The following is a 27358-nucleotide window of genomic DNA, read 5'->3' as shown; positions in this document are numbered from 1 at the left end:
AATAATAATAATAATAATAATAATAATAATAATAATTGCCTACACTTATATAGCACTTTTATGGACACTCCACTCAAAGCACTTTACAGGTAATGGGGACTCCCCTCCACCACCACCAATGTGCAGCATCCACCTACCCCCTCTTAATGGTATCTTCTTACAAATCAATCCACGCATGTGCAACCCTGAAACAGGCACTACTAAGCCAGCCCCTGTTGCCATGCCAAAGTTCAGGTCCTACAGGTTGTGGGAGAAACCATTTTGCCGGTGAGAAATCCAAACAACTTATTTATTTGAAACATGTGAGTTGATCACCAATATGGTTCATTTCACTTCTAAAACAAAGGAAAACAGGTGTTTGGTTTGAGTTAATGTTTAATTTTGATAATACAGGAACAACCTTACTTTACTTTGTGTGTGCACCCACAGAGCAAGCAAAGCTACTGTATCCCCGGAATTCCAGACTAGTTTGTTTATGTTGGAAATCAGAGTTATCGCCTTTGTTTAGATAGTGAAATGTTTGCGTGTATGTGTACATGTGGATACCTCACGAGTGCCAGGTGATCGGGAAACAGAGTCTCCAGTCACAGTCAGATTGTTTATTCACTTTCCATCTGAATAACAACACTGGAGGTTAAAAACCTTTCCCTCCAAATACAAATTTAACCTTTTTTTCTTTTAGAGGTTAGCTTGATTGTAATTGGATCTCAGGCAAATTTGACCAAAAACCCTATATTGACAACAAAGGAAAATTCAATGGAAATCAACCTGACAGGGATTGCTATGAACAACAATCGTAAGTTTTATAAAGTTTTCTTCCAGATGGTTTAGTTTTGTACGGTGCTGCAAAATGTAAGTGAAAGGGCAATGACAAAGATAAAAAACCCAGTAACTGACACATTTTGAAAAAGACAAGCAAACTGTACAATACTTGGAAATTGCAATTACTAAAGCATTTGTTCAGAAGCAAGAAAAGAGACAGGAAAGGAGAGAAACTCCCTACTTATTTAAGTGGGCCAGTGTCCAAATTTAGAGCCCTGTGCTCGACATCTGTTTTTTAAGCTCACAGTAGCAATTTCTTAACTTGCACATGGAACAAAAAGGTGGCTTCTGATTAATGACTTCTCTGTCTTTGAAACTTCCGACTTACATTTTCATGCTTAATCTCTCAATTGGTAACACTGCTAAACAAGATGTGAACTTGATTGAGGTTCTCCTAAATGTATCAAAATGAGAAACATGAGACTCATTTGCAAATTCCTGATTTGCAGCAGTGTTAAATTTCAATTTCAGAACATAATATTATATTAAGGATGGCACAGTGGTGCCATAGTTAGCATTGCTGCCTCACGGTGCTAGGGCCCTGGGTTCAATTCCTGAAGTGTTATCTGCATGGATGTTCTCTCCATATTCATGTGGGTTTCATTCGTTTGCTCTGGATTCCTTTCAAAACCTAAAGACATGCTGGTAGGTTAAATGGCATCTGGGAAAATAGTCCCTGATGTGAGAGTGTGCATATTTGTGTCTATATGTACCCTGAGGTGGACTGGCATCTATTCCACAGTCTATTCCTCCTTGATCCTGAAGCTTGCTATATTGGATACACCCTATATTGGATAAAGCAATGATAAAATATTTTATTCTGCTGGATATTTTATTATTGTAGTTTTTGTTGTTTCTGTGAGTGTAACCCGGACTACATTGCCCATTTTCAACTTGTGAATTTTGCCTCACCAGGATCCGCAGCTGTAACTTTTATGTCCTTTACTGGAATGGAGAAATATTTAAGTGCCTCCTTCTTCAAGACTGACAATCAGACAGAAATGTTTTCAGATGTCATTGCAGCAACGTTACCCAAAACAAAAATCACAGATCTTTCAGAGCCAGTTAGTTTCACAATTAAGCACAAGAAGGTAAAATGAATTATTCATTGCTGTTATTTCAGTGTGCTCTTAATTTCCCAACATTGCAGCTTGTGACACAATCTCTCTCAGGATTGTCTGATCATCAGCATACTAAATGATATTGTTTTTTTCATTACAAGTCAAAGACAGAAGGTGGACTCATGACCTGTGTCTACTGGAAGGATGCAGGACAGGATAAGTTCTGGTCTGTGGAAGGATGCACAGCAAACTATTCAGATGAAAATTACACAGTGTGCAGCTGCAACCATCTCTCCACCTTTGCTCTCATAATGCAAATGAAAGATGAAAGTGGGGTATGTGTCTTTCTAGCAACTTGTAAACAGCATGGTTGAAGACTTTTCAATTAAATTCATGCAGGCCTTCAAAATCTCAAATAATAAGCCTTAACTTTGAAAAGTCTTAAAATATGGACCATAATATTGATTTTTATTTGAGTTTTTTTCAAAATCATCAGCATAGACCCCTGAGTGCAAGTAATATTGGAAAAAAAGTAACACTGTAATAGTAATTGGATGTAGATTAAAATTTAAATGTGCGATTGGAATTGTTTTCGACTCATTTTGTATAATGTGGAGATGCCAACTATTTGTACTTTTACATCCCTCATAAGTGTAGCTGTCAGACGCCGTTTAGTATGGCTTTGCAACTGCAACTCTCTTACCAGCATTGCAGGCTTGATGTGCCATCAGTCCCCATATAGTGTGTACAATGTCTCAGGTACCTCCTTGCACCTGGGTTACACAGGCCAGAAGAGTGATGGACAAACTCACTGCACCAAATAATCAAGCTCCATGCACCTGGAGGTTTGGAAACTGTTAAGAGTCCTGGGGAATGACATTTTAACATTATTATCTGACATTGTAATACAATTTACATGTGCACTTCTCAAAAAGTGCCTTGCTAGATCTATCACAATTTGCATTATGATCCCTTAACTTATATACAATGAAGCGCTAACACAGTTCTTACTGACTCTTATCTTACCTGGACATGTTGTAAATTATAATTCAGAGATCACCTATCAACACCCATTAGTTTACAGACATGATATGTCCAATGTGAATGGTTGCTTTTTCTGCTAGTTCCCTAGTGTGAATATTTATATCTAATACTCTGTCTAAAAAAATTAGCTACTTCCAAGCAGTTTTTAGATACTGAAAAGAAACATTATGGGTTTGTTGCAAAAAAAACTTTCTCTTTGGTCTTCAGAGTAACAACTTGCTGGAATTGATCAACAATATTGCTGTGATCATAGGCCTGGCATTTTTTGCCTGTGCCATTATAACCTTCATTTTCTGCAGCTGGAATGCAAAAGTAAACAACACGGCTCGCCTCAACCTCTGCATCTGCCTTTTCCTGGCTCAGCTACTTTTTCTGGTGGGAGCATCACACACTGAGAATAAGGTAATCTCTGCTGGGTTCATTGCGACAAAGTCAGAAATCATACAGAGAGCAAGGAGAACACTGCTATGGTGACTGTCACAACTGGAGATCACAGAAACAGGGTTAGTGGTATTATCAGAGTAATGTTATGGGGAGTACTGACATCACTTGGGCAACATTGATAGATAGATAAGACTTTATTGATCCCGAAGGGAAATTGTAGGTGGGTCCTGGCACATAAACACATCCAGGTTGGTTTAATAATTATGGAAAAATAAACTAAAAATGAATCTAAAATAAAACCTAGCTTGTACAGTAGTTTGATCTTCTGATACCTCACTAAATATGATGGGCAGCTAACCTGCTATTAAATTCTTTTTGATAGATTTAATACGTTCGTTATGAATTCTTTCCCCTTTTCTTTAATTGCATCAATTTATTGATCTGAAAAATAAACTAAGCATAATTAGTTTCTAATTATATGACTAATCACAGTGCCTAAGATGATTACCAAAGAATTGTGATGATTAGAGTGTCTACAAGGAAACTTGTATAGTAATTGAACTAAAAGCTAGGAGCCCCTATATATGTGGTTAAAAACCTCCAAGCCATAGATGATAATGTAGGCCATGTTGTAGATAAAGCCAGATCTCATTTGCACACCTCTAGTGGTTATATAAAATCACTCATTAAAAGTGATTTGTCACTATATCTGAATCTACTACTGTCTAGTTTAATTCCTCAGATATAGTAGAAATTTTCATTTTTAATGTATAAACAAACATCTATCCATCCATTTTCTAACCGCTTCTTCCAAAATAGTGTCATGGCAAGCCAGAGCCTATCCCATGAAGCAACAGATGCAAGGCAGGATACACCCTGGATGGGACACCAGTCCATTGTGGGGCAGGCAAACAGAATGCATACACTCACAACTAGGGACAATTTCTCATAAGTTAATTTACCAACTGATATGTTTTGGACTGTGGGAGCAAAACATAGTGCCCGGAAGAAATCCATGCAAACACAGGAAGAACATACAAACCTCACACAGATAGCCCCATACATCCAATATTGAACCCAGCGCCCTAGCTCTATGAGGCAGCTATGATAACCACCGTGCCACTGTTGTTTGCTGGGCAAGGTTCCCGCATCCCCTCTGGAATTGGATTTAGCAGTTAGAAAATGGATGGATATTCAGAAAAAAGGTAATATGTTTTATAGCTGTGGTTTCTATATACAGTACATGGAAACCGCATACCCTGATGTTCTAGATGGTGATCCCATCTCCTAGATACCTCCCAACAGTACTTAAGATCACCAGAATAACACATTAGACTTGAAAACACAATGGTATATTCACAAAAAATGTTGTAAACAATGTGAACAAAACTAACATTCAGAAAAGAGTGCAATAGCCAATTAATAACTATGTATATGTTATATATTACAAATGTTTTTTATTTTTTACACAATAGAAATACTCAATCTTTTTTATGAAAGGAAAACCATGATTCTATAAATCAAGTTGCATTTGAAGTCTGAAAAAACACTGAATAGAAAAATGTTGGAAGAAACTCCAACACCTTCTGTATTATTTAATTGAGGAAAAAGAGGGAGTACGAAGTATTCAGAGTAGAGTATTGACGGGAAATTTTGTTCGTTTTTAGACATTGTGTTCAGTTATAGCTGGCGTCCTGCATTTCCTCTTCCTGGCCAGTTTTGTGTGGATGTTACTGGAGGCCCTCCAGCTCTTCCTGCTGGTGAGAAGCCTGGCACAAGTGAAGGTCATCCACAAAGAGGGGCTGCGCTCTGCTTACCTCTTGCTGATTGGGTACAGCATCCCTACTGTTGTAGTTGGTGTATCTGCTGGAGTGTTTCCTGAGGGCTATGGAAGTGGTAAAATGTAAGTGAAAAGTAAGATTGGAATTGTTTGCGAACGTATTTTAATGTCCACAATATAAATGAGATTAATGCTAATCTACACTAATCAACTAATGCTACAGTATATCCTTTTTTATACAACTGAAATGCGTTTCTAAACCCAAAACTTTTTGATAGGAGTTTATTATTATATATGATAATATTACTGTTATTATATATTAATTTGATATTACTTCCTTATTATTTTAAATATTTCAATTATTTGCTCATTAATTTTAAATAGGCTCAATTTAAGCAAGAGTTGTTTAATATCTTCTCTGGCTGTTGACTTCATTGCAGATTCCAGACAAAGTTTTTTTTTCAGTTTCTTACTATAATTCCTTAATTATAATTCCTTTACAAAGAATCACAAAATGCTTTACATCTAGTAGTACTCATTTCATCCACCTGTCGCTTCACTGTGGCAGATGATGTGAGGCAGCAGTTATAAGTCACAATACACAACAGATTAGGCAGAGAAGTGTGAAATTATTTTACCAATGGAATAACCGGAGAATACTAGGGCACTTTGAAACAGATTGTATAATTACAGAGCAAATTTATCCAGAACATGCTAGATAACACCTCTTCCCTTATGAAGTTTATCATGAGATTAATCAATCAGGATCTTGGTTTACTGTCTTATCTAAAGAATGGCCCCTCCTACAGTACAGTATCCCTGGTCACCATATTAGGCCTTAGGTCTGGGAAGAGTGCTGCTTACTGGTCTACCAACACCACTTCCAGCTGCAACATGGAATTCCATGGTGGTTTCCAAATCTAGTACTGACCATTCCTAACCTTGTTTACCATTCAGAGATCTGACAAAATGAGACTACAAGGTACTAATACTGTTGCCTTTCAATAAGGACAATTATTTTTGCTTTAGTAGATAAGAGAAACTCTGTAAAGGGTAAAATATTTATCAGCTGTAGTTCAGACATATGTTTCTTAGCACTGCTTTCCTGCTTTCCAAAATGAGTCTTGGACAAATGATTAATTTGTCAACTGACACTCATAAGCATGTGTTTGGATTTCTCAGAGTTATGAAAATAAATAATTTTGCCTGAGACTGCAACAATACACTGCAGTGTAAAATCTATCACACTTTTTGTCTCACATAATACATACTATAATAGTGCTAGAACTTACACATCTTACATACCTACTGTAGATAGTGTATGAAGTACAGCATGGGATTAGTGACATGAAGCTTAAAGGTGTTTTTGCCAGTTCACTGACAGGGCTGCAAGAAGTCACAATGCAGTTTGGCAAAGGTTTCTTGCAATTTCTTGCATTAGGAATTTGTCCTTTCACATACCCCAGTTTGCTCTCCATGAGACACACAGGCAGAGAGAAAGAAGCTTGGAGTCAGAGCACAGGGTCAGCCATTTATACAGCACCCCTGGAGCAGCTGGGGTTAAGGGCCTTGCTCAGGTGCCCAACAGAGTAGAATTCCTCTGCCAGCCATGTGATTTGAACCGGCAACCTTCTAGCCACAGACACAGATCCATAGCCACAATGCCACTGCTCCACTCCCCAAAATCAGCAAGATCAAAGCAGGAGTGCAAGAAAAAGGGCATTTTCTTATAATGCTCTACACCCATTTACAAGCTGTTTTTATACTTTAGAACATCTCTCATAGTTACCATAAAAATAATGTTCCGAGAAACATAATTTAGGACAAATATTTACAGGGGGTGGACAAAATTAGTGAGACACCAAACAATGTATGAATATTAATTAACTAATAATATGTTGGGCTGTCCTTTACCGTCAGAAAAGCTCCAGTCCTTATTGGAATACTGTTATTTAAGTTTCTAATGGGAAATTGGGACATTCTTCTAGAAGGAAAAATTCTTGTTTTTTAGAAATGAAGGAGGTGGAAACCTTCTCCACACTTTATTGAATCTTTAAGGGAGGTTCCTGAATATAATGTTTAGATCTGGTTATTAGGGAGACCATGGAAGGTATTCCATGTCTCCTTTGTCCTTGTGTTCATGAAACCACTTTTAAATCCATTTAGCAGTCGTGTAGGGGGTTCTTATCATCTTGGAATATGGGAACATCTTGAGGTAAAAATGTTTGCACCATAGGGTGGACCAGGTCACCTAAAATGGCTTTGTATTTCTTATCCATAATTCTACCATGCAAGAGAATAATCAGACCCAATGACTTCCATGACAATGGCTGCCCATATCATAACAGATACCACACTATGTTTAACAGTTAGGAACAGGCAGTATGGGTTGAGGTCTTTCTCTGGATTTCTCCAAACATAAACCCATCCAGATGTAGGAAAACATGTCATCAAATCATATTACTTTTTTCCACTGCTCAGAAGTCTAGTTTTGTGCTCATACAACAGGCTATATGTTGCACATTTGTCTAGGATACAAGCTGTTTCTGAAAGGCAGCCCTACCGTAAATATAAGCTCTGTGAAGCTCACAACATACATTTTTATTGTGACTGGGTCAAGCAGGTGTATATTTAGTTCTGTGGTCATTTTTAAGGTTTTGAGGTTTTTGTTTTGTGGTTTTTAGCAACATTCTTGTTAATTGACGGCCTATCGCTGTTGGTGAGCTGTGGCTTGCAACCACTGTTCCGTTTTCTTAATGCTTTTCCCTTGTTTGGAGAATGTTGTCGTGATTTTTAACATGGACATTTGTCATTTACGTGAGTGATGCACCTGCAATTTGCAACTATATGACCCCTTTCAAAATCTTTAAGATTTCTGATGTTGCTTTTATTAAAGTGTTGATTTCAAAGCATTATTTTATAGAAGAAACATATTGCTGATTAGCAATGAAATTAATATGAAAGATATGTAGAACCCTTTTTAATTGTGATTTAACTTCAAAATTATAATCCTTAAAAGGCGGTGCAGTGGCTCTTTGGCTAAGGATCCGGGCCTGTGGGTAGAAGGTTGCTGGTTTGTATCCTGTGGCCAGCAGAAGAATCCTACACCGGTGGGCCCTTGAGCAAAGCCCTTAACCCCAACTGCTCTAGGGGTGCTGTATAAATGGCTAATCGTGTGTTCTGATCCCAAATTTCTCTCCCTGTCTGTGTGTCTCATGGAAAGCAAGTTTGGGTATGTGAAAAGACAAATTCCTAATACAAGAAATTGTATATGCCCAATAAAGTGATCTTGATCTCTTTTCCGTTAGGCGTTTCTACTTTGTCCACCCCGTGTTTACGAATATTCTACATATACAGTGCACTCCAGAATTATTGGCACCTTTGGTAAACATGAGCAAAAAAAGGCTATAAAAAAACCTCTTTTTTTATCAGCTTGATCTTACACAAATATGAGAGAAATCTAACCATTCAGTGAGTTAAAATTATTCAAAGGGAAAAAAAATCATTTTTTTCTCAAAAACATGTGTCACAATTATTGGCACCCCTGCATTTAGTACTTTTGTGCACCCTCCTTTTGCCAAGATAACAGCACTGAGTCTTCTCTTATAATGCTGGATGAGGTGGGAGAACACATATAAAGGGATCTGAGACCATTCCTCCATACAGAATCTCTCCAGATCCTTCAGAGTCCTTGGTCCTTGCTTGTGGACTCTACTCTTCAGCTCACCCCTCAGGTTTTCAATGGGATTTAGGTCAGGGGACTGGGATGGCCACTGCAAATGCTCGATTTTGTGGTCAGTGAACCATTTTTGTGTGGTTTTGGAGGTATACTTTGGATCATTGCCCTGCTGGAAGATCCAGCCACAATCCACTCTTAGCCTCCTAGCAGAGGCAGCCAGATTTGATCTAAAATCTCCTGGTATTTGATGGAGTCCATGATGCCATGTATCTTAACAAGATTCCCAGGGCCTTTGGAAGAAAAATAGCCCCACAAAATCACAGATCCACCACCACACTTCATAGTGGGGATTAGGTTCTTTTCTGCATGACCTTGACCTTTATGCCAAACCCATCTGGTGTTTGTTGCCAAAAAGCTCAATTTTTGTCTCATCTGACCATAGAACCCGGTTCCAATCAAAGTTCCAGCGATGTTTAGCTAACTCCAGGCGCTTGTGGTTTGGTGACAGCAGAGGCTTTCTTCTAGCAAGCCTTCCAAATAGTTTGTTGGCATGGAGGTAGTGTCTAATTGTAGTTTTGAAGACTTGGTGACCCCAGGATTGTCACGTCCTGTACTCGCCCTCGCAAGCCCCGTTACATTCCCAAACCCACTGTTTCACGCTCCCATTCCTAACTGAACCCATCACATTCTCACAAGCACTGGATTCCACAGATTCTCACTCCTTAACCAATTATCCAACCATGTTCCTCTCCCTTCAGTACTTAATGCTCCTTCACACACCCTACCCTGCTCACTATTGAGAAGCCTCCTTGTGTTTTCTAGTGCACGTTCTTTCCTTGTTGACTTTCCTGGTTTTTGGACTTGACTTTTTCCCTTTTTGATCTCGTCTTTGGATTATGATTTTGGATTGTTTGCCTCTGCTTCCTGCAGAGTTCTCGGCTACGCACAGGATTCTCAGAGAACTATCTACAGGACTCCTGACAGAATAGTGAGCCATAATGTGGATCCCGCGAGCCGAAATTGACATTCTCCAAGAACACTCCCGGACTCTGGGCCAACTAACTACGGTGGTCCAGCAACTAGTCGACCAGTTCACACGATCACCACCTCCACAACCTGCAGCTCCCGTTCCTTGTCCCCTGATTCCTGCACCTGTAAATCTATTGTCCCCACCCTCCCTGGAAAGATTTGATGGAGACCCCTCCAAATTTCAGGGTTTTTTGACTCATTGTCGTATGGCTTTTCAAATCTGCCCGGACTGCTTCCCAACGCATACAGTAAGAATCACCTTTATGGTATCCTACCTCACTGGGCGAGCTCTGGATTGGGTCGCGCATCTCCTTTCTCGGAATGCTGCAGAGACTTCTGACTTCTACCTTTTTGAAGCTGCCCTACTTTCAGTCTTGGGAAAATTCACTCGCATCACCTTACTGTTGCACGCCTCACTTCCCTCACTCAGGGGTCCCATTCCCCTCAGGACTACATCAACGAGTTCCGCTTCCTGGCTGCCCTAGTCCCCTGGAGTCACAAAGCTATTATTCATCAGTTCTGCCTTGGATTATCAGATGAATTTAAGGATCTCGTTACGCACCTACCCCTGGACTTCCCATCACTTGATGCTTTCATCGCACGGGTTTTTGAACTTGAGATCAGGCTTCAACAACGTAAATCATATAATCGAACTCCCTCCACCCCCTCATTTTCTGCATTACCCCCCAAGGAAAGAAGCTGCCGAATCAAGGAGGGGCGCTTTCTTTACTGCGGTCCCCCTGATCCCACCCGGGCCTCCTGCCACAGACGCTCGTCCCGCACCTCTCCACCCACAGCCAGGGTCAGTGTTACTTCCTCCTCCTTCTCGTCTGGATCGGGGCTTTTTCTCCCAGCTGATCTTTCATGGAACAAAGAGCTTATTCCTCTCTCCGTTTTTGTTGATTCGGGTGCCGAGGGGAATTTCCTGGACTCTGGACTTGCCTCGTCTCACAATATTCCTCTATTACCCGTTAGTCCTCCCATTCGTCTGCTTACACTTGATGGATCCCCCCTCTCCCCTGGTTGGGTAAAATGGCAGACTCCTCCTCTCAATCTCCTTATTGGTGCCACCTACCAGGAGGTTATTCAGTTCCTTATAATCCAATCCCCTTCTCACCCAGCGGTTCTTGGTTTCCCTTGGTTACAGACACACAATCCACGCATTTCATGGTTGGAGAGAGAACTCACCGCCTGGGGAGCTCACTGTCTTTCGCATTGCTGCTTACTCCCCCGAAAACTTTCCATTTCCTGTATTTCCCACGATAACCTCTCCAAAATACCTTCTCACTACTCCGATCTACACCTGGCATTTAGTAAACGGAAAACTCTGTCCCTCCCTCCTCACGGCCCTTACGATGGTCCCATAGATCTAATTCCAGGAGTTCTTCCTCCCAAGGGTCGTATCTATTCCCTCTCCCGTGAAGAGACGCAGGCTATGGAGACTTACGTTCAGGAATCGTTCAACTCTGGCTTAATTCGCCCCTCATCCTCATCTGCCTGTGCTGGTTTCTTTTTTGTTAAAAAGAAAGACGGATCCCTTAGACCCTGCATTGACTATCGCGGTCTAAATAATATAACAATCAAGAATAATTACCTCCTTCCTTTAATCTCGTCGGCACTGGAATCACTCCGTGGTGCCACTATTTTTTCCAAATTGGATCTCCGCGGAGCTTACAACCTAATCCGCATTCGAGAAGGTGACGAATGGAAAACGGCATTCATAATGACCCATTGTCACTATGAGTACCAGGTAATGCCATTTGGGCTGGCAAATGCTCCTGCTGTCTTTCAGGGTTTCATGAATGATGTCTTTAAGGATATCCTACACAAATATGTCCTGGTGTATTTGGATGACATTCTCATATTTTCCAGCAGTCTCCAGGATCACATCTCCCATGTGCGTGAGGTACTTCACTGTTTGATAAAGAACAAACTTTACGCCAAATTGGACAAATGTACTTTCCATGTTCACAGAATTCACTTCCTTGGCTACATCATCTCTCCCCTGGACATTGAAATAGACCCTGCCAAGACTGACGCCATTCAGAACTGAATGCTCCTCTCCTCCCCTTCGTTCTGGAGGTAGACGCGTCGGCCAATGGTGTCGGTGCCGTACTATCCCAATGTCATGGAGAGAGAGGTATTCTCCACCCCTGCGCCTTTTTTTCCAAAAAGCTGTCTCTGGCCGAAGTCAATTACGATGTCGGAGACAGGGAACTCCTGGCTATCAAACTCACCCTGGAGGAGGGGTCCCTACACCATTTCACTATCCTCACAGACCATAAAAATCTTTCTTATTTGCAGGCTGCCAAACGGTTAAACCCATGCCAGGCTCGCTGGTCGCTTTTCTTCTCAAGATTCCGCTTCTTCGTTACTTATACACCAGGGTCCAAGAATGTAAAGGCTGACGCCTTATCTCGTCTCGATGATCCACCTGACTTTTTAGATCCTCCTGAACCGGTTATATCCCCTGAGAGGTTCATTGCTACAATTAGATGGGATCTGGAGGACCAGATCAAACGTGCACTTATGAACCAAACCGTTCCTCCCCAGTGCCTTCCGGACAAACTTTTGTTCCCTACTCCGTTCGATCTACGGTTCTCCATTGGGGTCACGACTCACGTTTTGCAGGTCACCCTGGTGTCAGACGCACCCCGGAATTCATCTGTAGAGATTTCTGGTGGCCATCTATGAGGACCGACGTTATTGGGTTTGTGCAGGCCTGTTCCATCTGTGCCAGTGCTTAATCCTCGCATCTCAAGAAGGCCGGTCTACTTCAACCACTTCCGATTCCTAGAAGACCGTGGTCCCATATGTCGGTGGATTTTCTGATGGCTCTCCCCAGGAGTCAAAGCAACACTACCATCATGGTAGTGGTAGACAGATTCTCCAAGTCGGTGCATTTCATTCCCCTTTCTGCTCTTCCATCCGGTCAGGAGATGGACGATCTTTTTGTTCTTCACATCTTCAGGCTTCATGGTATTCCTGCTGACATCGTATCAGACCGGGGACCTCAATTCGTTTCCAGATTTTGGAGAGCTTTTTGTAAATCTCTTGGAACTTCCACGTCTATCCGGCTATCACCCTGAAGCCAATGGCCTGACAGAAAGAACCAACCAGGGCCTCCTCACTTACCTCCGAGCTTATGTCTCAGCTTCACAGGACAACTGGACCTCTCTTCGCCCATGGGCGGAATATGCACATAATTCTCTCTCCTCTTCCACGACTGGAATGTCCCCCTTCTACTGTTCCCTGGGATACCAACCCCCCCTTCTCCCGGATTCTGTTCCCAACTTAGATATTCCCTCCCTCCAAAACCGTCTTGCCTCTCTAAAGAAGATCTGGAAGCATGCCAGATCCTCCCTTCTGAAATGCTCCCTGAGACAGAAGACCACCGCTGATCGTCATCGATGACCTGTGCCTAGATTGAGACGAGGACAATTCGTCTGGTTGTCTACCAGGAATTTACCCCTTAGGCAACCTTCACATAAATTGGGACCCGGTTATATTGGGCTTTTTCGCATCCTTTCTCAAATCACCCCTGTCACCTATCATCTTGCCCTTCCTCCGACTCTCAGGGTGCACCACTCCTTCCACGTTTCTCTCCTGAAGCCCTACCACAGATCTCCCCTCTCCCGACCTCGACCTCCTCCACTAATCATTGACGGTCTGCCTTCTTACACAGTTAACAAGATCTTGGACATCCACTGGCTCCGGGGCCGCCGGCAGTTTCTTGTCGACTGGGAGGGTTACGACCCTGAGGAGCGTTCATGGGTTTCCGAGGGAGATATTTTGGATCACAGCCTCATTGATGACTTCTTCCGTGCCCGCTCAATGAGGTCGTCAGGAGCTGACCCTAAAGGGGGGGGGTACTGTCACGTCCTGCACTCACCCTCGCAAACCCTGCTAAATTCCCAAACCCACTGTTTCACGCTCTCATTCCTAACTGAACCCATCACATTCTCACAGGCACTGGATTCCACAGATTCTCACTCCTTAACCAATTATCCAACCACGTTCCTCTCCCTTCAATACTTAATGCTCCTTCACACACCCTTGATTAACAAATATGGCGCCGTGAGTGCGGCAGCAGCTCCAGTTAGTTTGTGATTTGTGTGTCCTTTTTGTTGTTACTACCGGTAGTTACATTAGTTTTAGTTTGGGATATCATTTACTTTCGTTTTTGTTTCTGTTTTTTTTTCTCTCTGAGTCATGACGGTCTCTGAGCAACTTTTTAAATCGGCGTGTACTACGAGCAAACCGGGCTCTTTTGTTTACACCAGAGACCAGCTCTTCATGTTACAGAAACCGGCAGTGTTCTCGGGTGAGCGATTGGAGATCCCCAGAGAACTAATTCAACGGAGTAGAGGCTGTAGATCCGGATCAACGTATTGGGCTAAAAAAAGGAGGTACAAACCTTCTTTACCCTCCATCATAATGGGAAATGTACGATCTCTTGCCAACAAGATGGAGGAGCTAGCGGCGCTGACGAGGAGCCAGTGGGAATATCGTGAGTCCTCTATTATGTGCTTCACAGAGATTTGGTTGAACGAACTTGTTCCCGACGATAACGCTACAATAGTGGGTTTTCAGATGGTGCGTGCAGATCGGAAAATCAAGGAGAGCGGTAAAAAGAGAGGAGGAGGGCTAGCAGTGTTTGTGAGTAACAGATGGTGTAACTTTAATCATATTACTGTAAAAGAACAGCTCTGCACCCCGGACATTGAGCTACTAGCAGTTAACCTGCGGCCATATTACCTACCTAGGGAGTTCTCACAGGTTATTGTTGTGCTGGTATATGTCCCACCCTCTGCCGACGCAGCCTCAGCGTGTGACGTCATACACACTGTTACAGCCGGACTACAGACTCGTCACCCACAAGCCATGTTCTTGATAACTGGTGATTTTAATCATGTTTCGCTCTCCTCTATCCTGCCTACTTTTAGTCAGTTTGTTAAATGCCCTACTAGAGATAACAAGACTTTGGACTTGCTGTATGCTAATGTCAAGAATGCCTACAGCTCTACATCACTCCCCCCCCTTTGGCAGATCTGACCACAACCTTGTTCACCTCCTATCTCTGTACAAGCCTCTTGTACTACAGCAACCAGTAACCACCAGGACAGTGAGGAGATGGTCAGCTGAGGCTAATGATGCACTGATGGACTGTTTTGAAACAACGGACTGGGAGATACTCTGTGAGCCTTATGGAGATGACATTGATGGTCTTACCCACTGCATCACCGACTACATAAACTTCTGTGTTGACAGTGCAGTGCCCACCAGGAAAGTGCGCTGCTTCTCCAATAATAAACCCTGGGTCACCAGTGATCTGAAGGCCATCCTAAATAGGAAAAAGAGGGCTTTCCAGGCAGGTGACAAGGAGGAGCTGAAGCGAGCACAGAAAGAGCTGAAGGTGAGAATTAGGGAGAGCAAGGTGGCTTATGGGAGGAAAATGGAGGACAGGCTGAGGGAGAGCAATGTGAGAGAAGTGTGGAATGGCATGAGGAAGATCTCCGGATACAAGTTCTCCGGCAGCCAACAGAGTGAGGGAGGCCTGGAGAGGGCCAATGAGCTGAATCTTTTCTTTAACAGATTCGATACAGGGTCCACTGTCCATTCACCTCACAGGCTTTCACCCCAGACACCCTCTTCATGTCTTCAGTCAACCCATCATGAGATCCCTCCTACTCCTACTCCATCTTCCCCTGCCCTCCACGGCCTATCCATCACAGCTGACCAGGTCAGAAGGGAGTTGAGGAGACTCCATGCAGGGAAGGCAGCGGGTCCTGACGGTGTCAGCTCCAGGGTGCTAAAGATCTGCGCGGACCAACTGGGTTCAGCGCTGCAGTACATCTTCAACCTCAGCCTGAGATTAGAAAAGGTTCTGATGCTCTGGAAGACATCTTGCCTGGTGCCAGTACCCAAAAAGGGGCACCCTAAAGTCTTGAATGACTACAGACCAGTGGCACTTACATCATACCTAATGAAAACTCTGGAAAGGCTTGTACTGGACTACCTCAGAACGCTGGTGAGTACAGCACTGGATCCCCTGCAGTTTGCCTACCGGTCACACTTGGGAGTGGAGGATGCAGTCATCTATCTGCTACACAGAGCTAACTCTCACCTGGAGAAGACGGGGAGCATTGTGAGAGTTATGTTCTTTGACTTCTCCAGTGCCTTTAACACCATCCATCCACCTTTACTGAGAGATAAGCTAAGGGCGGTGCAGGTGGACACTCCCCTGGTGTCCTGGATTATAGACTATCTGACCTGCAGGCCACAGTATGTACTGCTACAGAGCTGTGTGTCCGAACAGGTTTTTAGCAGTACTGGGGCTCCACAGGGGACTGTCCTTGCTCCATTCCTGTTCACCTTTTACACCTCTGACTTCAGGTACAACTCTGAGACATGTCATCTGCAGAAGTTTTCGGATGACTCTGCAATTGTGGGGTGTATTAGAGAGGGGAGGGAGGAGGAATATAGGAGCTTGATTACCAACTTTGTGGAGTGGTGTCATCTTAACCATCTTGCTTAACACCAGCAAGACCAAAGAAATGATCTTCGACTTTCAAAGGAATAAGTCTCTGCTGAACCCTGTTTTCATCCAGGGTGAGGACATAGAGGGCGTACATTCCTACAACTACTTAGGGGTACACCTTGATGATAAGCTGGAGTGGTCTGGTAACACTGACGCCCTGTACAAGAAAGGTCAGAGCCAACTCTATTTTCTTAGGAGACTCAGGTCCTTTGGTGTGTGTGGAACACTGCTACGCATTTTTTATGAATCAGTGGTGGCGGCGGCCATCTTCTACACTGTTGTGTGCTGGGGCAGCAGCATCTTGACAAAAGATGCAAATAGGCTCAATAAACTTATCAAGAAGGCTGGCTCTGTGTTGGGGATGAGCCTTGACCCCATGGAGGTGGTGGCTGAGAGGAGAATGCTGACCAAGCTCACAGCCATCATGAACAACACCTCTCATCTGCTTCATGGGACTGTTACTGGGCAGCGGAGCACTTTTAGCAACAGACTGCTCCAGCTACGGTGTTCAAGGGAACGTTTCCGCAGGTCTTTCCTCCCGGCGGCTGTCAGGGTGTATAATGCTGCCCTAGGCTAGGACTGTTAGCCCTTCATTTGCTCGTCTATGGACAGCATGTTTGCTCCATTGTACTTTTTGGACAATCAGTCTGTATAAACCTATGCACATTTTGCACGTATTTTATTGTTTTTACAGTGACTATGATCATCACATTTTGCACACACCTATGTATTTATTTATTTTTATTTATTTTGTTGTCTTTTGTTTTATAACTGTTCTGATGTCTGTTTTTGCTTGTCTTGGGCTGGACTGCTGTAACACATCAATTTCCCTACGGGATTAATACTTTATTAATCCCTACGGGATTAATAAAGTATTATCTATCTATCTACCCTGCTCACTATTGAGAAGCCTCCTGGTGTTTTCTAGTGCGCGTTCTTTCCTTGTTGACTTTCCTGGTTTTTGGACTTGACTTTTTCCCTTTTTGATCTCATCTTTGGATTACGATTTTGGATTGTTTGCCTCTGCTTCCTGCAGAGTTCTCGGCTACGCACAGGATTCTCAGAGAACTATCTACCGGTACTCCTGACAAGGATGCAACCAACTCCTGCAATTGTCCAACTGTGATCCTTGGAGAAAGTTTTGCCTCTCAAACCATCTTTCTCATTGTGAGTGGGGGCAAAATACACTTGTGTCTTCTTCCAGGCAGGTTCATCACAGCTCCAACTTCTTAATTATTGCCCTAATAGTGGAGATGGGTATTTTCAGGTGTGAAGCTATATTTATATAGCCATTGCCTGATTAATGAAGGTCAACAACCTTTTGTCTTCCTCCTGTTGGGACTAAGGGTGATTGGCCTACATGTTACCTTATACATATACCCCACTGAAACATGAAGTCATGGATGATCACTTAAAACTTCCTAAAGACTCAGGTGTGCTTAAAAAAGGTATAATATTAATAGGAATATATGTCAATTATATTTTGTTCATAGAAATTTCTAGGGGTGCCAATAATTGTGACACCTGTGTTTTTGAGAAAAATCTTTATATTTTTTATAAAGATTTTTTTTCCTTTGAATAATATTACCTCTCTGAAAGGTTAGAACTTTCCAGAAAAATCCAGACATTTTACTAAATTAATTAAAAAAAAATAATTGAATGCATATAGTAAGAGTTAATACTTGGTAAGACCACCTTCGACAGCAATTACAGCTGTGAGTCTCTTGGCAAGTCTCTGTCAGAATTGCACATCTCGACACTGGAATTTTTGCCCATTCTTCTTGGCAAAATTGCTCAAGGTCCATCAAGTTGGATGGGGACTGTTTGTGAACAGCAATTTTTAAATCATTCCACAGATACTCAATTGGATTGAGGTCTGGGCTTTAACTGGGCTGCTCCAGGACATTAACGTTTTTGATTTTAAGCCACTCCAGTGTGGCTTTTGCTGTATGTTTCAGGTCATTGTCCTGTTGGAAGATGAATCGTCATCCAAGTCCCAGTGCTCTTGCGGATTGCAGCACATTTTCCTTCAGGATTTTTCCTTCTATCTTTATGAGTTTTCCAGTCCCTGCCACAGAGAAGCGCCCCCAAAGCATGATGCTGCCACCACCATGCTTCACTGTAGGGATGGTGTTCTCAGTGTGATGTAATGTGTTTGGTTTGCTTTAAACATAAAGTTCAGTTTTGGTCTCATCAGACCATAGAATCTTCCTCCAAATTATTGAGTCTCTCACATGCCTATGGGCAAATTCCAGCCAAGATGTGATCTGAGCTTTTTTCAACAAAGGCTTTCTTTTTGCCCCCCTTCCATACAAGCCAGATTTATGAAGTGTGCATGCTATCGTAGTCTCATGCACAGTTTTTCCCATCTCTGTCAAGGAGGACTGTAGCTCCTTTAGAGTTGCTATAGGCCTCTTGGTGGCCTCCCTTACTGCGGCTTTTCTTGCCCAGACACTCAGTTTTGGAGGACAGCCAGTTCTGGGCAGATGCACAGTTGTTTCATATTTTCTCACCTTTTTAATGATGGACTTCGAGGTATATTCAATGCCTTTTCTTATATCCTTGCCTTGACAGGTATTTTTGAAGAACCTTGTCTTGGATCTGCTTGAAATGTTCCTTGGTCTTCATGGTGTAGTGTTTCCTTGGAAATGCACTAAGTGTGGAATCTCCCAGACACAGGTGTATTTATTCTGAAATCATGTGAAACAGTGCAACTGCACACAGGTGGACTCTAGTCAAGTAACTATGTGACATGGAGAAGAGAGTTGGTTACTTCAAAGGTAATTTAGATGTGTCAAAGCAAGGGGGCGAATACTTATGCATTTTGTTTTTTATTTTTAATTAATTTAGTAAAATGTCTGGATTTTTTTTCACTTAGACGTTATAGAGTCCTTTGTGTTGATGAGTGTCAAAAATTCTCAGTTAAATAAATCATGGTCCCATGCTGTAACACAATAAAATGTGAAAAAGTCCAAGGGGGTATAGACTTTCTACAGGCACTGTAAATATATATAGGAAAATGGTACACAGTTTTATATGTCACGTATGTTTTCTACAAATACACAATAGGTGTCTGTCTTCCTGCTTCAGCATGCAAAGAGCAAATTAAAACCCTTTCAAACACAGATAGATCAAACCTTACAACCAAGAGGAGAAACAGTAAAAATAGACAGCAGTTTTAAACTCAGGGTGGCATACCATTCTTGACAATTCCCTCAAGGAAGCTTCATAAAGAATATCATGATAGTAAACTGAAAAATGTGTTCTGTGAGCTATAAATACAAATAAAGATGTAAAAACTTCTGTTGCTATATTTCAGCTGCTGGCTGAAACAAGAAAATAACTTCAAGTGGACTTTTCTGGGCCCCGTGTGCTTTATTCTCACAGTAGGTAGTTCCCTTGATCTTTTCTCTTTGTATTCTGAAGCAAACAGAAAAATAAATATTTGTGGGGTGTACCATTGCAGATTCTTGTAAGTTTCTCAAGGATAATATGCAAACACCATGACAACTGCATCTACCTGTGATTCTATCACACAGCTGATGAATTCTTGGGTTTCAAAAGGTGAGCCCCCCATGTTAATACAGACATGCTAGTTGATGTTGCTTTTCTTTACATCATGAGGCGCAGAGCTGCTCCTATGGATAAGATCTTCATATAACTTTCACATGATCTTTCATTTAGTGAATGTTTTTTTAACTTTCTGTGTAAAAAAACTGAATGATCAAGGTAATGGCCTCATTCAAATTTTGTAAAAAATAGCTAAACATCTACAGTTAAATGTCTTTATATGCAAACTGTTGTACATTGGTGATGAAAAGAAAAACACAGAATACGGTTCTCAACAACCCATTAAAGGAATGTTCTGAAAATCTAAGCACCGATGAGCTTTTATAGTATGTGTAATTCAAGAAGAAAGCTTAGGCTAGGCTTACCCTAGTTTCAGTTTGTAATAGCAAATATTTTCTCTATAATGAGTTAAAAAATGTGTATGTGTGATCTTGAAATATTACCAATTTTAACTTTGCTTTCTGAATACCATTAGAGGCACTGTAGCTGGTACAAAATTAGAAACTCATTCCAACAAATATAAGATTTAATTAGCAACATGTACAGTACCTTATACAGTATATGATGTTATCTCCCCTTACAGACAAACATACATCATAGCACTTTTCACACTGCACTGAAATTCAATCTTGTATAATTGCTTATCTGAGTTCCTGGAAGCTTGCACTGTCTTTGAAGCCAATCTCTGTAGAGTATTCTAGACATGTTCTGTGGAACCCCTCTTCAGTGCATCCACTGGCCAGTCTCTATCCACCAGCCAAATCCTATCTGTGCATGCTTTATCTCCCATAAAGATAATGTGAGGTCTGTTGGCATATCTGAATATCAGAAGATCTCATAACTGTATGGATGCAGATCTCATTTCTCATGGAGCAGTCACGGAACATAAGAATGTGGAGTTGTATGCAACCATTGATTGTGATCTGCCTAGACCATGAATCCGCCACGTCTCTAATGGTTCTGTCTCATGGTGTTTGATGAATGATATTAAGTTTCTCACTCAGTTCTTTGTTCTATTATTTACTTACATAATCTTCACAAAGCACATGATCTTCCTAAACAACCTGTCACTCTTTTTATCACTTACTATTTGGCAAGGGGTGCCACACTTTAACCAACAATTACTCCCCTGATACACCAGAAGTTAGTTTGTTGTTCTCTCTCTCACCGAGTCCGCTGATGGTAAATCTAGAGCTCTCATTCTCCCTCCTTCCAGATTGAAGCCTAGAAGCATATTAAAATGCTTTTTCTAATTATATCTTAATTAATCCAAGAAGAGTGGCAGTTTCCACACAGAATCTATTCTTTACCTCTTGTGGAATTTCACTCCCTCTAAGTTCTATTTATTCAAATCAGCCCAGGTTCTCATTTTTCCAACCATTTTTCATCAACAGGTCTTCCAAAGCCACCACTCTCTACCTCACAATCCCATTCTAGATTCTGTTGACACCAGGATAAATGGGCCTGTCTCTGGGAGTTTGCTAACAAGAGGAAAACCATATCACTATTTTGGCCAATAATGAAACCGTATGGCTATGACCTATTTCAGTATAGATCTTCCTGCAGCTATAGACAGCTCATGGGCATGATAGCTAGTAATAATATGTACTGTATGTGGTACCTGACATTTACATTTACATCCAAGGAACAGTTGTTTTAGGATACTGAGACTCTAAGGAGGTCTTGGACAAATCTCTAGGCAACATTTTTGAAACATTTAGCTTCCCTGCAGCATCAATATTAGTTTTTCAGTCTTACATTTGTCCTATTGCTCTCCACTCAGATTGTTATCCAAAGAGTATTTTTTATATTCTCAACATGATAACTCAACATGATAATCTCAACATGATTGTCTGACTGCAGATAATCAACAAAATACAAAAAAACGTGTTTTTCTGTAGTGTAATTCACTGTAAGCTCCTCTTAAAAAATGTAAGACTTAATATCTTTTGTAATTTTTTACTTTAAATGTACCTGTTTGTGGATTGCAATAAGCAAATTCATGTTTATCTATTGTTTCTAAATAATAAAGGACGAATTAATAATAATAAGACTGCAAACTGGCATGCCTATATACATACATATATGATTATATACATCTATATCATTTCTGCAGATCAACTTGTTTTTGTTTTGTGCAATTATCTGGCATCTCAGATTAACTCTGGTTCACATGAAGAGTGACATCTCCAAAATTAAAGACACCAGGTAAGAGCAGCATTTCTTCGGACATGTTTTTCATGTCTTTCATCTGTAGACAGCAGGCAAGATTCTTTTACCAATAAAACGTCCCACAGAAAATGATATGAGACACTTCCATTAAGGATAACCAATATTTTGTTGTATATTTTTAGCTTTACTGTTCAGTAAATACAGTACTTAAGAAATTAATGCATACTATATAATCATCGAAAAGCACTTTTCAATTTAAGCAGTGAATAGCTGGGTTGTGTAAAAGAGTCATACATGTAGCTGGGTCTTATCAACTCAATCCCAATGTGTGTTTTCTGTTTCTCTGGCAGGATAATAGTTTTCAAATCTGTTACCCAATTTGTCATACTGGGCTGCAGCTGGATCCTGGGCTTCTTCCAAGGTTCCACTCTGCTATCGTACTTGTTTACTGTGCTAAACTCGCAACAGGGGACTTTCATTTTCATTGTACACTGCCTGCTCAACAGAGAGGTAAGAGTCCTGTCTGTGTAATCTCATAGGCTTTACCTAACATGTAAGTAGTATTATTTTAGTAAGGAGCTAAGAATGTAATACAATTACATATATCCATATGCACTCATTTTGCTTTTATTTCATTCTGCATTTTCAAATTTTAAGCTAAGCACCACTCTGTTGATATGGACTGGATTACACTATCTACTGTACATGCATACTAAAGTTAACCTATATTAACCTTATATTAACTTATATGAAATCTTATTAAGTAGTTGTTAGGTACAACTACCTAAAGTACTAAGAAACTGAAGTATAAACTGTGATTTTTACTATTAACTCTTATAATAATTTGTCATGAAAACAGCATGATGAATACATACTGTACAATACCTTTTCATTGTGAATTATTAGGTATTTTATTAAAGTTGTACTCTCTTGTTTTCATAAAATTAATAGTGATAAACCTCTTTATTATAAGTAAATACAATAAATAAAATAAGTAGGTATTGTGATAATTGGCTGGTGGATGTATATTCTTGGTCTTGATCAGGTGTTTGTTAGGTAATTAGAAACTCATAAATGAGCTATGAGCTTCATAAGAGCCAGTCTCACTTAGACTTAAGTACTGTATATAGAGTCTAAATGCAAAAATATATTTTTAATAAACTTTCTTGTTAAAAGCATGCTATTTTAAAGCTGAAAGAATAGACATCCAAAACATCAAAATCAACAATATGGAAAGTACCAAAGAAGTAATGAGGTAAAAACAGTCAAACCAGGTCAGCTGTTCATGAATCATCAGAGTTGTGAAGGAAAGCCCTTAAACAACTACAGTATAAGTGAAACAAGTGAAGGTGTCATAAAATCCACAGAAGAAGCAGAATTATAGTTGTTACACCTGTCACTAGTAGTGCACATGAATGGAAAATCCACATTCAATCTGACGTACAAAGATGAATGAGGAGAATTTTACAACAATGCTTTATGCACAGATGAAAAAGTAGGTGCAAACCCCTGTAGGTTTAAGACAGTAGTTACTGTAAGTGTAGGTGTTCTGTGAATTTACTGAGACAATTTATTCATTGTAGCAGCAATCACGAGGTGGTTCGTTATGGCTTTTAGAAAAACAATCGATCAGCGACACACACACACGTATTCAATAAACGAGATACATTTATTAATATATATATTGTGCATAAAACATATAACAGTCTGCTTGGATACAGGTGGCAGATCTTACTGTGAGGGTTATCAAAGTGCAAGGTACTGTATATACTCTAATCACAAAGAGATGCAAAACACAAAGAGATACAAAAAAGAATATGCTTCAGTATACCGTTCAGCTACACTATCGATAATTAGTCTACATTAGCAACTCAAAAGTAAATACATTACTCATATGAATTGAATTGATATCAACTTGTGTTGAGATAACAATTGAATTCTCGAGATGCAATGTAGAACATTAGGTTTACTTATCCAGATATGGATTCTGTCACGAACACGGACTGAAATCCGTGTCAGCTCTTGTAGAAGACCCTATGCGATGCGGTAAGAGCTGGAGAAAACAGGAGGCGTGGTAAAAGGGAACACACAGGGGTTTAATAGTGCACAAAATAATAGTGACAATCCGTGAGACAGTGTACAGGGAAGACAAAACGGCATCCAAATCCAAACGGGTCCAAAGGCAGGTCAAAGCACAGTCCGAGAGTCCATCAACAAGGAATCCATCCTGGGACGCGACAAAGTTAAAATCCCCGAGAGGGGGGAGCACACGGACAAACAAAACATGGAGGTCCAAGGGTGACGGGGCGAGATCCTCCAGACCCCGGGCTCAGGAAGCGGAAGGTGTAGGGGATGAGGCCTATGCCCTCAGGAGACGGACGTAGGGTTTTCTGGTGCTAGGCGGGCCTCGCGACATCTTACCCTAATGATGAGCCCCGAGGACTGGAGGAGCTGGTCTTTAAATAATAACGCTAAAAGGGTACACCTGGAGAGCTTAATCACACGGACAATAATGAGAGCAGTGGAGCGCCCTCTAGGGAGGGATGTCGGGCGTGACAGATTCGTACAGTACTTCCCAGCATGGGCACCAAGACCAGCTAGTGGCTGCGTCCAATCGCTGCGGCGTTCGATAGGCGTCGTCCTGGCGTCCTCTGGCTCCCAGCCCACCAGTCAGGGTGCAGCTCGGAGTCAGACAAATTAGGAGGACAGATTTCTGCTGTGGCGATGCGCCGACAGTGTCTCTCTCAGGGACCTGCTAGTAGTCTGGTGGATTAGTAGAAAGTCTCTATGCACAGAGCAAGTCACTCTTTATGGGGAAGGAACTCGGTTTGCTTCCGGTGTAGCGCTGTTGCTGAATAAAAACTTATTTATGTTGTTTGACAAGATTCCAAATATATACTCAGGTGATCAAGCGAAGCGTCCACATTGGCGTTGGCTAGCAATTTACGTGTGGGCATTCCTTGGGCCGAAACTTTGCTGAAACAAGGTTCCACCCCCTATACAGACAGCACTGGCTGTCACGTGATTGTCTCTGAAGGTGTGAAAAGTGGTTGGAGAAGCAAAGTTTCTGAGCTGTGCAGTGTCTTTTAAACCAGGACCAAGACAGGTGGTGATTGGTTGAAAGTTTAGCAGGCATTTCCGACCCATGTGGGGTTACCATGCCCTACAGGTTCCTGATTGGTTGGTCAAGGTGAGAGATGAGTCACAATGACCTCTGACATCTTGGACTGCAATCCAGATGTTTGCAAAAATCTCACAGACAGATAGGTGCCAGGAATGACCATTGATCTGTCACAGATGTTGGAAGGGACGAACCGTGGTGAGGCAGGAGAGTGGAAAAAGACCCATATGCGTAGCGGCAGAACAGGGGATTAGCCCAGGCTCAGCAGTTCAGGAGTCGTATAGAAACTAATGCCCTCAGGCAGCGGATGTGGGGCGACCTGGTGCTAGGCGGGTCTCAGGACATCTGAACGTCAATGCTGAGCGAAGGAGAATTAGTGACCTTAAAATATATAGCCAGACAGAACCAGAGAGATCCAGAGAGAGAGACACCGGAAAGACAGCAAAGCACAGGAAACTAGGGACAGGACAGAGTAGGAGCACCCTGTGGCTGCAGAGAGCGTGAGATGATCATGATAGCCAGGCATGGCTGGGTACATCCCCATTTTGGAGCTGTTCCTTATCTGAGAGAAAACACCCTAAATCAGAACTGCATAAATAGCTTCTCTGTGGTGCACAAAGAGAGATGGGGCTTCATTTAGGAAAGCACAGCAACACTGATTCTGTCTTATTAATAAGCATTGCCGCTACATAAGTAATGCCACATCACTCTCCTAACATAACAACATTCTCTATGGTGCTAGCACTGACAATCAATAAACTTACCAAATGGATAGTAAGCTGTCTGATGTCAACTGACTGATCTAGATTAAAAAAATCACAGTGTCAGTATACAGTTCATGATAGGTATTCTTAGGCAAGCAAGAATAATCAGACAAAGCTTCTCCATCAACAAGCTTTCAAAGAGCACCAGCTCTTGAAATTGAAACTCATGGTCAGACTCTGTAGAACATGGAGTCTTTTGCATAACTCCAAATCTGTCTCTCTCAGATAGCAATTAATTGTCATATTCCTACTGGTCTAGTAAAAGTATGATGAGTATAATCCAGAATAAGTACGAATAATAATATGAAGTAGTTCAGGTGGGTAGCTGCGTAAGCATGCGTAGGCTGAAAAGGAACATGTAATAGGTTTATTCCATGCTGAAAAGAGAAGAAATAAAACACAATGTTTTGGCTGTGAAGCCTTCGGATGTGAGATTCAGCTGGAATGGAATAAACCTATTACTTGTTCCTGAATAATAATATGAATGAAGCTACATGAAAAGTAATGAAGCCAATTCATAGATGGGGATTATTAGGAGGCCATTATTGTTAAGGGCCGATGGGAAATTTTGCCGGGATGCTGGGGTTACACCCCTACTCTTTTCGAGAAACGCCCCGGGATTTTTAATGACCACAGAGAGCAGATATGACACACAGGTAGCAAAGATGCCCTAAAGATGCACACACATGAAGAATGCAGAGAAAGCACTCCAAACATTTCCCATTCTGTGCAGAAACATACCTCAGTTTCAAAGTTGTGGACTAGCTTCATATCAGCAATTTACAAATGAAAAAAGACAAATGGGCAATTAGGCCTGTCTAGCCAATTTGAAAGTTTAGCAGCTAAATGGTCCTAATACTGTACATCAACCGTTTCTTGAAAGAAACCAGGGTTTTGGCCTCAACAACATGGCTGGATAGGGATTGTTTCATACTCCCATAAACCTTTGTTCTAATGAAGTGCCCCTTTTTAAATACACTTCTGAATAGTTTCTACTTGTAATGGAAACTCTCAATATTAAATGTATTTCAACTGATTTTTCACTGGTTTCCTCTGGTTTATTAGTCATCTTTCAACACACAACGCATGTATGGAAGAGTCATCTTTAAATACAAGGTGCTACCAAGAAAAACAAAGTTTTCTTTGGATGGTTCAGGGTTGTCGATAATACTAGAATCTCCTTTTCTTCAAAATCATTTCAATTCTTACAATTGTAATGTAAATTAACTTCTGTATTTGATCCATTCTTAAGTAAGGGAAACTGATCTCAAATCGAAACAAATCAACTTCATGAATGCTTCAGCTCAGTTCCAATTTCTGTATTATTTTCACAGGTGAGAGAGGAGTACAAGAAATGGTTCTCTTGTCTTTGTGGAAAGCAAGAGGTTTGA

General features: G+C 41.4%; 1 protein-coding gene across 1 annotated transcript; it reads left to right on the top strand.

The window, feature by feature from the left end:
* The first annotated feature begins 754 nt into the window (after positions 1 to 754).
* Positions 755 to 27358, top strand: LOC148820922 (adhesion G protein-coupled receptor E1-like). Its single transcript, XM_088933412.1, has 9 exons — positions 755 to 796; positions 1738 to 1913; positions 2045 to 2218; positions 3135 to 3329; positions 4979 to 5214; positions 19660 to 19726; positions 22027 to 22118; positions 22433 to 22592; positions 27302 to 27358. Exons 1-9 carry the CDS (start codon positions 757 to 759, stop codon positions 27356 to 27358), a joined length of 1197 nt encoding a protein of 398 aa, XP_088789538.1. The 5' UTR covers positions 755 to 756.

This window comes from Atractosteus spatula, chromosome 14, assembly GCF_055471065.1.
Source record: "Atractosteus spatula isolate fAtrSpa1 chromosome 14, fAtrSpa1.hap1, whole genome shotgun sequence".
Classification (NCBI taxonomy): Eukaryota; Metazoa; Chordata; class Actinopteri; order Semionotiformes; family Lepisosteidae; genus Atractosteus; species Atractosteus spatula.
The sequence above is the reverse complement of the archived record's forward strand: the minus strand, read 5'-3'. Positions and strand labels throughout refer to the sequence as shown.